This window comes from Oculina patagonica, chromosome 1 (genome assembly GCF_052425735.1).
Source record: "Oculina patagonica isolate OP01 chromosome 1, crgOcupat, whole genome shotgun sequence".
Taxonomy (NCBI): Eukaryota; Metazoa; Cnidaria; class Anthozoa; order Scleractinia; family Oculinidae; genus Oculina; species Oculina patagonica.
In genome coordinates, this window is record NC_135758.1 from 48,457,401 (window position 1) to 48,469,737 (window position 12,337).

General features: G+C 35.9%; 2 protein-coding genes across 2 annotated transcripts; one reads left to right on the forward strand and one right to left on the reverse strand.

The window, feature by feature from the left end:
* Nucleotides 1–2,158: 2,158 nt before the first annotated feature.
* LOC144635722 (uncharacterized) lies at nucleotides 2,159–5,957 on the forward strand. The gene is made up of 3 exons (XM_078494806.1): nucleotides 2,159–2,221; nucleotides 4,050–4,293; nucleotides 4,804–5,957. Exons 2-3 carry the CDS (start codon nucleotides 4,050–4,052, stop codon nucleotides 5,145–5,147), a joined length of 588 nt encoding a protein of 195 aa, XP_078350932.1. The 5' UTR covers nucleotides 2,159–2,221; the 3' UTR covers nucleotides 5,148–5,957.
* Nucleotides 5,958–7,307: 1,350 nt separating this feature from the next.
* On the reverse strand, nucleotides 7,308–12,112 carry LOC144635714 (microfibril-associated glycoprotein 4-like). The gene is made up of 4 exons (XM_078494795.1): nucleotides 11,263–12,112; nucleotides 10,686–10,800; nucleotides 10,157–10,580; nucleotides 7,308–9,636 (listed from the first exon to the last, which is right to left on the reverse strand). Exons 1-4 carry the CDS (start codon nucleotides 11,608–11,610, stop codon nucleotides 9,405–9,407), a joined length of 1,119 nt encoding a protein of 372 aa, XP_078350921.1. The 5' UTR covers nucleotides 11,611–12,112; the 3' UTR covers nucleotides 7,308–9,404.
* Nucleotides 12,113–12,337: the final 225 nt, after the last annotated feature.

Sequence of the window (12,337 nt, forward strand, 5' to 3'; positions counted from 1 at the left end):
ATTTACAGCAGCCAAGTGAGCTTTTCATCTACTAATTTGCCGAGCATGCGTAGTCGCGTCGTGTGTCACATTTCTGACACATTTGACGCGAGCAAAATCCGACTTTACCAGATGTTCTCTCCGAGGGTTGAGAAGATCTGGGTACGAGATTAAACTAAAATAATTAAAAAATATATGACATTTCATGTATTCACTTTCACTTAGAAACAGAATGGTTCGCATCTTTATTGCGCAACTGATATGCAGAAAAATCAATGCACATAACAGAATTCTACTAATATACTAGTGCAAATGCTGCAATCTTTTTTGTCTGAGTTATTGTACACTATCAGTGTGCAGTGGCTGAAGGAAATCTACAAAATGGTGAAATTTCTCGTTTCTTCAAAGTTTTTGGGGGAAGTTTAGAAACATTAACGGATAGCTCAATTCCAAAATAAAGAGAAGGACATTCGACGATACGCGAGTTTAAAAAGTTCAAAATTGTTGAATGAACTGGTGGGGGGTGCGTACCCGCTTCAAATGACAATTTAGTCCGCGTGCGATTTTCGCATAGCGTGAAGTTTAATACGTGTAGTTCATATGTGGAAAAATAATTTTGAAAATCATTATTTAAAGGAGAATTAGTTAGAATTCTACTAAAACAATTAGATTATTCGCTCTCGATTTCTATGTCATTAACCTCATCAACAAACACCTCATAAAAATTTTTGAGCTCATAATCTAATTGTTAAGTAGAAAATGTAAGAATCTATAAAATTGTTACAAATAAAAGAAAGAGATAGAAAAGTGCATTTAAATATATAAAAGTTTTTTTAAAAAAAAAAAAACAGAGCCCTTATTATTTCTGTTACATTAGAAAATGGCAAATGTAAGTACATTCTACAGGTTTTGGGCAGAAATGAAAATTTACGATCAACAAGCTAATCCTATTAATATAAGATTCTATTAAAATGGAGCCGAACATTGTAATGGCCCGACAGTGCGACATAGTTTAAACTTGGAATGTGATCATTGATGCATAGAGTAGACTATGGGGGCATACACAAAATTTCATTATGAAATTGTATTAATAAAAAAGCATTAACATTACTCACTTCTTTAAAATAGTTTTTATATATAATAAGCTGTTAATTTACATGACAAGAGTAAGACGAGAGTTTCATTGCCGAAAGTTATTCAAGAGAAAAAATAGATAAACGACCAAGTCTTCCTGCTCTTGTCATGATTCTACTCTCTTTTAGAGCCACGAACAGCAGAGCAACAAATTGTTTACAGATTGTCGAAGAAAACAAGAAAACAAACTGATGTAAAATTGTGCAATAACCCGGTAGAAATGGCACAGTCAAACAGACAGTTAATGATCTTATCTCCAATTTATGAGCCTTCCCTCAATTTTCTTGGCCCTTTTTCGGCCTTTTCGGAATTCCAGTGCTCGGATTGCTGATCGAAACATGCAATCAAATTATGACGATGCAAAATAACATTAGCTTCTTCAGAAACTATGAAACTGATCTCAATATAATCCTCTTCACTTCAATTTTAAAGCAATATAATTCATTTCACTCCAAATTTAAAAAACATACGTAATGCAAAGTAGAATAATACTGAAAACTGAAACGCTCTGAAGTGAGGTTAAACGACGGGGCACGCCTTTATGATTCTATTGAAAGATATCAAAACCAACGAAAAACTACATGTCTTAACATCACGTACGATTTTTATTACTACGACAAAAGTGGATTCCACTACATTGAGAATGAATACAAAGATGCGTGTGAGACGTCCTTAAGGCATGCCAATATATCCACCTAAATAAACAATCTGCTTCTGTTTATTTGGTATGCGGTATCCTTTTGAGATGAAAACTACCGAAATATTTCTACTGTTCTTAAACTGTCATAAAACTCGAATAGTCAAATTTACACAGAATTTTTTTATGGTCTTACACTCTCCCCAATGCAAAGTTTTTAGTGTTTAAATATTAGCATGATCTCTGTTTGGGGTAGATATTTATCCTAAAATAAAGCCATGAATTGCTTTCTCTTTTAATGTAGTTTTTGATACTGGATCGTGTGAATAAGTGTAGTTGATATTGGGTGGTATTTTATGTATAAGTACTTACCGCCGGTCCGAAAATTTACCTTATCTTACAACCGAGCTCAGCGGAGTTAACAGTATCTCAGCCAGGGTATCTTACACTGAAACGGTGCACGTGTTTAAGGTACGTTTACAGAAGGCTTATCTTTCCAATAGAATATGATGTTATAAAATAAGTCCGAGCATATTTAAAGAAGCGTCGATTGAATTTTTAACTGAAATTTAACAGTAAGCATGAAGAAAATTATTTTTAATGCAACTTTCCAAAGTTTTTGTTGCTTGCAATCGAAGGTTTCAATGAAAACCGATTTACGTTGAGTTACACCTTTTAATTCCTAACATTGTACAATTTTCCTTGTCTTTAACTACTTGTAACAACTAACAACTTAACGATTGTCATGGCAGTAAAGGGCCTGATGATGTCAGCAAAAATATCTTAACAGAAAACTGTAAAAAATGCTTGTTATCAGTTAGGAAAAGTTCTAAGTTGTTATATAGTGAAAAAGCCCATATCATATGACAGTTCGAAATACGACTTGGTATATCATGACGTGTTCTTTCCTAAACACAAAACATCTCTGTTACTGAGCTGTCTGTCGTTTTGTTGGTGTACAAACTGTACTGCTTGGTTCAAAGGTTGTTCTTGTCCATTACTTAACAGTTTCCAGAGGTCTGTTTCTCGAAGATCCCGTAAAGTTTTCTCACCCAGAAAGCTATAGCAAAATCCCAAACCTTTATGATTACAGAGCTGTTTTATTCCATGATATTTTTAATATGAAGAGAAGTTCCCCTCATGCAAAATTTAAGGCCAAAACACTTTCCCGTTTTTAAGACATAAATATTTAAAAATGACTTTGCGGGTCCTAAAAGTTTCCGGTGCTTTCGAGAAACGGGTCTCAGGACTCTATAATTTTATTTATCCTACACCGGAAAAAAACGCCAAAAACTTGTTTTCTAATTTTGCATGAGGCTTTGTTAAAAATGCTGTCGAAAGGTGCTATATTTGTATTATTTTAGTGTTGGTTTGTATTTCCGTTCTGCCTTGGTGTAATCACGGTAATGATGGGTTCATTAATGGTTTTAGGTTTCTCACAGAAATTTGAATGACAATAATTTTATTACTTATGTTATCTTAAAATAGGCTTCTTAGTTACCTAGCGGTCAAATAGTATTTAATGCACTTGATAGCAATATTGATACCTATGTCAGTATTTGGAAGACAAGTGTCCTTCAGCGCATGCAATAAACACGTAAAACGTCCTAGCTAGTTTTTTGTAGTTGTTGTTTTTGTTGTTTCTATTGAGAATGAAAAATCAAGAAGTACAGAATATCCAAGAATTTTAACAAGAAACAGGAAGCCTTATAATACAGCAAAATGGTGTTGATTGTTGCCCTATAAACCTTGATTGTTAACTTTGATATTGTTAGTTCACAAATCCTTGATGATATTGTCAAGGAACCAAAAATAACCGAGGTGTCCTTATATCCGCTGAAGTAAGCATATAAGTAATGACTATCTTTTCAACACGAAATATTTTTTGCTGATCGGCAAACAAATAATTTCATTGAATTCAGTGCCCAGGCAATTGAATTTTTAACAACAAAACAGCATGTAAGGAAAAAATGAACTGACATGCACAAACTAACTACAAGCACGTCATGATTATAAGAGTTCATTCAGCACAAATTTTGCTTGTGTTGAACTTCTGTGTTTCACAGCTTAAAAATCTCGGAACCCTAGATGGCAGTTCCCGGGTGTAGAACTACAAAGCTAGAATTTTGGGGAGACATTTTACATATTATGATGTTACATATTTTTTCTATTTATCTCTATTTGTTTATTCATGTAATTACTTAGTTATTTACCTAGTTATTTATCAATGAGGTAATGATTTCAGGAGTCTATGTTTGTGGGCTCCTGATAATAAATTACAGTCTACTTTTCTTCACAGATGCATCTCATTATAACTCTGTACATTTTAGCCTTTGGAGTCGTTCTCATCAGTTCTGTTCCGTCTGAGGAAAACCTTAAATCCGACTTAGTAGAGAAGCGGGACAGCTCTGAAGACCCTGTAGCTTCTTTTCGAAAGCGAGGTCGTGCCGCTCAACGACACAATCCCATCCCATTGGCTATCGCCCGCCTCTTGGTCAAAGCTCGCAATCGAGGATACTGTTTGAGGCGTTTGTCTTCATTGGGTTTGAAAACACGTTTTCTCTATAAACGTTACACCACATTCATTTAGAACATTTCAAAAGAAATTATATGCACTTTAAATTTGGAAGTATTGAAAATGTGGCTTCTAAGACAGATTGTCTCCCATGCACATTTTAACAAGCACGCCAGCTTTACGAATATGTTAAGTCATGTTTTGAAAACCTGTTCAGTGAAAAGCACGCCGGGTTAAGAAACAGATTCAGTGTTTTAAAGACTAACCAGTACTGTTTCCTCGCATAAATTCTGTAATGATGTCAGCGTTGAGGGAGACGGAAGTTTTATTTGCACTATTTCCTTTTGATGAGAGAAATTCTTCAAAGCCTTAAACGCACCCAAGTGTTTGCACACCATAAATATATGTGGCACAAATAAGGTGGACAAAGGTATGCTTCGTTATTGTTTACATAGACTACACTTAACTCTGCACAATTAGAATTGTTTAGCATCCTAGCGTTTTACTGAGTTATTAATTCATAGTTTTCATGTTCTAGTTCCAGGGACACGAAGTGGTTTCAAGGGTTGGAAAAGAAAGTACCACTCAGGTTATGTAGCAGAGGCCGATAAGTTGTATCTTTTCTTCAGATGCGCTAAGTACAAAGTTGTGAGGCCCCCCAAGAGGGTGAGGCGAGAACCCTCTCATACAGAACCAACTATTCTACCCCGACCATGTGTCAGAGGACGAATGGCAGGCTCAGGAAGCGGCGAGGAACAATCTGGAAGTGGAGATACAATGGAAGGGGACCCAGAGTCGGAAGATAGAGAGGAACAATCAGAAAGTGAAAGAAGAGAAGAACGAAAAGAAAAAAAGAGAAGAAGAAAACAAAAACAAGATTAACAAGAGGACAAGAACATAGCAAAAACAAAGAAAACTTTGTTTTGCCTTATCCTACATATGGAGTTTATAACTGTTTGCCTCAGTTCGAACCAGCATTCCCTCGGTTTGGGATATATAATTGCCATATAATTCGGTTTGAGGAACATTTACGTAATTATCATACGTGTTTTCGTGACGCATACAGTAATATTATTCCACTAGCCAAGAGCTATATTCTTATCCGATGTATTTTGTGATAACGGTCGTGTGAATGAAGTCCAGTTAATATTGGGTGATATTTTATAGATACATTCTTACCACTGGACTTAAAATAATCTTGCAATTGGGCTGGCAGAGTTGATACATATTTAAATGAAACGAGATCGTCCAACCAAATTTGTCTTGGCCAGTTAGCTTACGAATAAAGCAAAAACGTTTTAAAATAAGATTTTTAACCAATGTAACGTTCCGATTTGTCTGATTCATACAAAACTGCTTGGAAACAATGAATACAGATTTATATTGTCACGCATTTACTAACCCTCTTTGATTACTTCCTAACATCTCTTAAGCTATTTATAGCAAATTCAGATTGGCAACTTATCAGAGTAAAGGGCCGGATAATGTCACGAACAATAGCTTGCCTTGAATCAAAGTATTCCACTAAATGTGGAGATTGTGATGTTATGATAGGTAAACCTATGTTATGCGACAAAGACATACGACGTGTTATATCACAATGTGCAAAAAATACCACACGTCAAAGTGGCATGCTGTAGGGCGTTAACGTGTATGATACTGAAAAAATGAATAGAGCAAACTAAATTTAACATCATTCATCAGTAATCTCCTACCATGTCTTTTTTAAAATTAATCTTGTGAATTAATCAGCCTTTGTTAACAAAATGCTGTCTCAATGCAAGGGCTTAAATTTGTCAGATATTTTAATCTCGTTTGTATTTCTGTCCTGGCTTTATAAAGGCGTGCCCTTTAACGGTTTCTCAACGAAAAACATTCGTGTAGCAAATTTTTCTTTATCGTTTTATGTTAACGAATATTATCATTATCTTGAAATAAGCTTTGTAGTCGAATAAATGTCAAAGGGTATTTAATGGCTTTTATAGTGATATTTGTGTCTGTATTTAGTACAATGAAGTCTTAAGTGCTTTAAATAAAGGCCTGAAAACACTTCGTTAGTTCATTGTTTATTTCGCTCTATGTAGAATATTTATCATAAAACGCAGTTCAAAACAATAAGGGGCTAAAAGCTTTGAGCCAGTGTGTGAAGCACTTAACAGCTGGCATGACAGTGGTGTTCACAAACTGATTTTTTGATATTGTTAAGGAACCAAAATCAATAAGGTGAAAACTCATAGCTATTAATTGCCATTAGTTAGCTTAACATTAACGACTCTGGATGCTCCATTCAAGTCAGTTAAACATCCGTGTCTATCCATGACTTACAGCACGCAAACTGCGATACACTTGTGTTCCACGTAAAAACACGCATGTATGTGCTTAATATGATTTCCACACAAAATAGCTACACCGGGAATCTAGACACATTTCACAAGAAAGATTCCATCCACTTTATAGCATTAGAAGGTGCTTTACAATGACCTCAATGGGTTAAACTCGTAGTCTTAAGTCTTAACTTTGATGATGATGATGATGATGATGATGATGATGATGTATTATTATTATTATTATTAGAATTTATGTCGCGTTTATACCTTAACCGAATCTTTCTTAAAAATTCATTCTTTCTGCTTTGAGCGTTTTCCAGTCTATAGTTTCCATTTTTTCTATTCATATTAGTTTTATATTACCTATTTCCTTTATTTTATTTAGTTTGTGATTTATTTCTTTTCTTCGCAGATGCATCTGACAGTAAGTCTGTTCGTCTTAGCCTTTGGAGTCATTCTTATTAATGCTGCATCAATTGAGAGAAAACTAAATGAAGTGAACGATGAGAAGCGCATCAAAAGAATGAGACGAGTGCCATTGCCAATGGAAGATACACGTTTTCCACCTCGACCATGCATAAACGATACAATAGGCGAGTCAGAAAGTAGCGGAGAGGAGTCGCGCGAACGGCGTGACACCGTCACGCCGTCACCCTTCCCACCTCGACCATGCATCAATGACACAGTGGTAGATGATGACCCAGAAGAGCCAGAAGAGCCAGAAGATTAGACAATGTCGAAAACAACAAACTGAACTTTTGATTCGTGATGTCATTTAATAATTTTCCATTTCTATATGCATTTGTAATTCACACCCGGCTCCTTTATTGTATTACCAATCCTTGACAACTGTTCCATGGTATTGCATTAAGAAACTTTGTCTTTTAAGAGATTGCAATAATAGTTTTGGGAGCCGGTCTCTGACAACATAACAATTATTGTTCTTTTTCGGAAGTGTTCATATTCCAGATTAGCACATGCGAGAAACTATGGAAAAGGTTACTTTTGTTGGAGAAATAAAAAATCAGTCAATTTAATAAGCTTGGTCATATTTAAGAACTACTGAAATAAACTTTATTTCATAAGCAATATAAGCTAAATCTCATATAACGTTTTGTGAACTTATCCGAAATAAACTGTAAACTAGATGTTTATGTCAGGTCAGTGACGGCGCACTATTTTGTTTAAAGTAAGCAAAACATTATATGTACCGACGATGGATTTGTAAAGAGTTTGTCATTACCTCTATTAAATGTTGTTATAGTGTTTGATCTATATTAGAACAAATTTATATCGTGTAATACTTCAGTAGAGTGTGTTTGATCTTTATATTGTTTCATAACTTCAAGGACCCACGCGGTCAATTTCATCCTTTGATAAACAAAAGCGGCTAATTACGTATTTGGATTAGATCAACGATGGTTTGTATTCCCTTGCTTGCTTAATATAGACCCCATTTTAGTTTTCTCACGGAAAGTAAATGACAATGATAGTTTAGTACAAGTAATTAAGTAATTTCATGTTAATTAACGCATCTTAAAATAGACCACCTGTCAGTAGAAATATCAGAGTGGTTTATGGCTTTTTTTTTCAATTTTAATGTCTGTTCAGTACAATCGAAGTCAATAGAACTATCATCGAAGTCAAGGATCGTTAACGCACCTTAAAATAGACCCCCTGGCAGTAGAAATATGAGAATGGTTAATAGCTTTTTCTCAATATTAATGTATGTTTAGTACAATCGAATAGAATTATCATCAAAGTCGAAGATCGTTAAAGCTTCAAGTAAAGGTGTGAAAAGTCTAACATATCTTTTGTTTTATTGCCTTCTTGAAAAAGCACACTAGTCATTAGAATTACAGTATATGAATACCAAAAGACTTATTTTTTAAGAAAAGCAAAGCACTCAGGGTGCGTTTGTGACTGCTATGTTATATTTTAATATAACAGAGTTTAACAAACTTCTTATTTTATTGCTGAACAACAAAAATTGAAGGTGATTATGTATTATTGTCGTTGCTGATGTGACCATATAAGTAATCACTCGGTTAAACTGCCAGGCTTTATCCAGCACGCAATGCCGTAAGGTGCATTTAGAGTGTTAGAAAATAGCACTGTTTTGTGTATCCTTAATCGCACTTGCTCATTTCAAAATTTTCCTGTAAAGTATTTGAATGCGCTCCTAAATACATGAACGTTTGTTAATTAACCTAATTTTTTTAATGTTTCTGTCCAAACTTGCACAGACAGTCAACAAAACTTCATCTAATGAGGGTGGCACATAATACTTACTAAACTAAAAAACATTGTAGAGTATCAGTATTTTTTATCTGGTATAATTGACGTCCGACAATCTTGAGAGGAGCTCGAGGTCATTTCAAAGTCAAGCGAAAAGTTGCTTGCAAGTCGATAATGTGACAAGACCTGATAAGTCTGATCGGTTGGACCTGATCGATCGGTCGGTTTTGCAGTGGCGTAATTTAGTTAAATTTGAGTGTACAATAGTCAGTCATTGAAAACAGTTCAGAAATGTGATTGTTAACATCGTCACTTTTTGTCGTTCATTTTTGATCAGTCAGTCTCGTGTCAAGGTTTCTAACAGTCTCTCCGGTGTGGAAAGCCTTGCGTCTTCAAAACCGCTCCCTGACTGTCGACAAGATCATCTTGTCTTAATCGATCTTAAACATTTGTCAATAAATCTCGTATCCCATTTTTTTAGGTATCCTTGCCTGTAGAATGCGTAAGAAGAAAGCACTGATGATGAAAGTCCTTTCGTTGACAGTCAGTGAAAGAACAATTCACCAAAGCATCACTACACAGAATTCGGTTTTACTTTCATCTCAGTTCGTTTCAGTGAGTAGCCGTGACCTCTGAACTTGCCCCAGTTGACTCCATCAGCGTGAGAAGAATGGGGTCCATTAAGATACAATCCGTTGAGATTAGCGGAATGACAAGACCTGTACCACCAGGCTCCCTTGTACACTTGGGCACAGTTGTTACTCCTCAGATCATTGTCGTCATCATTCGTGGTGAACTGCATGTCACTACAACAAACGTTACAAACATGTGATGAATGAACAAAAATCTTCTGTTAGATATTTTGAAGGAAAGAGCTCTTTGATGGAGATACAGATCATTTTAGTTAATTTTATCTAGATGACAACTTTAACTCTTTAGGCCTCGTCAAACTAAAGAGTTTGCAGTAACCAGTGGCAAACCGTAAAAAAAAGTTTAGTTGTCGGCACCTTAAAATTTCCCTTATCAAAAGGAAACTACTGTAGTCGTAGATAACAAACAGTTGTCAATAACCAGCTTTTTCAAGTTCGTGGGACAACTGCCGGCAGCTATGCCATTATTATCGCACCGTCTTTTTTACTAACGGTTTTCTTCTCGTACAAACAAATATGCGTAATGAACGCTAGATCGCATGAAAATTCAGTTATTAATAACCTCGGCCTCTAGTGTGTGGAAAGGGGGTACAGAGCACTAAGCTCTCTAGTCTGTCTGCCCTTTGAATTGTATTTTACTTGAGAAAACAAACAAAACATCACATCACTTTCTTACTGTGCTGATTGTAAAACTGCTATCATGGAGTCGCCAGCCGTGCCATTGTATCCTCCAATCAAAAGCCGGTACTTATCTCCCTCGTCTGCCACCTTAAAAGTCGTGTACTCAGCGTATCTGATGTCTCCATCAAAGTCTTCCAGATCAACTCTTAGCATGACATCATCGGACGTTGTTAAACGGTGAAGATTGTCGTTTCCAAGCCAGAACTCGCCGTTCAGATCTCCAAACCCGTTTTTGTAGGATTCCCAACCAAGATAAAAGTCAACAGACCCGTCCAAGCGTTTTTGGAATACGGTCCAACCTCCTCCATCCGTGGTCATGTCACGTAACACTCGCATTGGTTTGCCGCCATCTGGATTGATGATATACACGCCATTGGATGTGAAGCCATCGTGAAGGAGCTGGGCGCAGCTTTTAGGCTCTGTTGGGTTAATACAAATATTTTATCGGTATATTCAGTTAACCGAAGTTGAGATTCATTACGTCCTGTCAATCAACTTTTTTACAACATTAGCTTTTAACTCACCACAAGGTTTCCCTGGGTAACCGTCTTTACACTTGCATCGTACGGTGCCATCTTGATAGTTAGGGATGCAGACTTCTTTGTCATCACAAAGTGAGTTGTCACTCTCACACGGACTCTGTTAAAATACATAAATCATATGAGAATTTTTACAACTTTTACAATTAAATCACATTCATGTTTAGATTCCTTTTCTTCTATCGCTTTTCCTACACATATCCAAAAAATGAAATTATTTTTCTTCGTTTTATCATCTGTGTACTGCGGATTCTCTAAAGGGTCCCAAAGCCCTTGCTAAGCGGTTAAATCTTGTTAGATTATACTGAATGTTGAATTTCAAAAAGTTTTTGCGTGATATTTTGCTCGATACTTTGAAAGTTTTTAGCAGGAACCGATTAATTCTAGGATAGCTATAGATATTTCTTATCTGCGAATTTATAATGTAAACTTGTTACAGCAAGCTAAACAAAGCTTTTGTTTCCATAAAAAAATAGCTTTTTAAAAAAGGTCTCAAATAATAGTGTTAATTAAACAATCACAGGTTTCACTGGTAGCAACTGGTAGGTAATTTCTGTTCTACCTGCAAACCTCCGTACTTGAAGTCGTTATCTTCTGTAAAGTTGACAAAACCAGCAAATCGATCAGAGTTACTCAAGTGACACTTGAATTTTCCCGTGTTGTCCTTTTTGGGTCCAAAGTTGTAAGAATAGCATTTCATTTCTTCGACGCACTCAAACTGACAAGATATTTCTGAGTCAACTTCTATTTCCTTTATCACGCTTCCATTGAGCCTTCCTTGTATGGCATGAGCAAAGTTCACAGCTTTCAGATTAGGCCTTGATATACGGCCTGTGCCATAAACAGAAGTGACAACAAGAAACAACACGAATAGATGCATACTCTTTTCGAAATGTTTAAATGAGGTCATTAAAACTTAAGGTATGTTGTGTAAGTTGTGCGCAGGTGTTAAGCCGGGACTGTTTGGTAATTTATATGCACAATTCTGCTTTCCTAAGCTTGGTATAATTAAGTGGTATGTGCAGGCTGAAAGGTGTTATATCGTCACCTGTTTCCTTTAATTTTGACTTCTGTATATATGTTTCGTCGTTGGGCTAAAGAGCTAACATAAAAAACTCAACATTTTATAATCAGTCTTCCGCAAGTTTCAGTTGTAATTACTGCTTCTCAAAGGTATGAATACAAACTGAGCCACGCACACTCAGTTGGAGTAAAGTGATTGCAGATACTTATAACAGATAAAGCAATTACTTTTGGCGAAACATTTTGACTGTGTTTTGAATAACAAGCGACTCCCTACCATGCACGTTATCATTCAGAGTTTCATGAGTAAGTAGATCATTGCGTACATCAGAATACATATATTGACGCCAAGAGCAGATGAATTACCATTATATGAAACATTTTTACGACGGCGATCACGGTTCTTCAAAAAAAAACTTTGCATTGGAAAGTGTTTGGAAACACCAATATAAAGCAGCGTTAAAGACATGTGGAAGCGTTACCAATAGAGCCGAGTAAGGAATTTATGGCAACTAAAAGCTAACAACCTGAAGGATGACGGAATTAAACAATAGGCCCAAGAGGAATAGTCCGCCCACTCATGTCCCCTGGACGTTAGTTGGCGTATAAACAAT

What these genes read in the sequence shown, in the direction of transcription:
- LOC144635722 (XM_078494806.1), top strand. Translation starts at nt 4,050, where the DNA reads ATGCATCTCATTATAACTCTGTACATTTTAGCCTTTGGAGTCGTTCTC. An exon ending in GAGGCGTTTGTCTTCATTGG is followed by an intron (nt 4,294 to 4,803) that starts GTTTGAAAACAC and finishes TTCATGTTCTAG; the next exon opens with TTCCAGGGACACGAAGTGGT.
- LOC144635714 (XM_078494795.1), bottom strand. Translation starts at nt 11,610, where the DNA reads ATGACCTCATTTAAACATTTCGAAAAGAGTATGCATCTATTCGTGTTG. An exon ending in TCAAGTACGGAGGTTTGCAG is followed by an intron (nt 10,801 to 11,262) that starts GTAGAACAGAAA and finishes GTATTTTAACAG; the next exon opens with AGTCCGTGTGAGAGTGACAA. An exon ending in TTACCCAGGGAAACCTTGTG is followed by an intron (nt 10,581 to 10,685) that starts GTGAGTTAAAAG and finishes TTAACCCAACAG; the next exon opens with AGCCTAAAAGCTGCGCCCAG.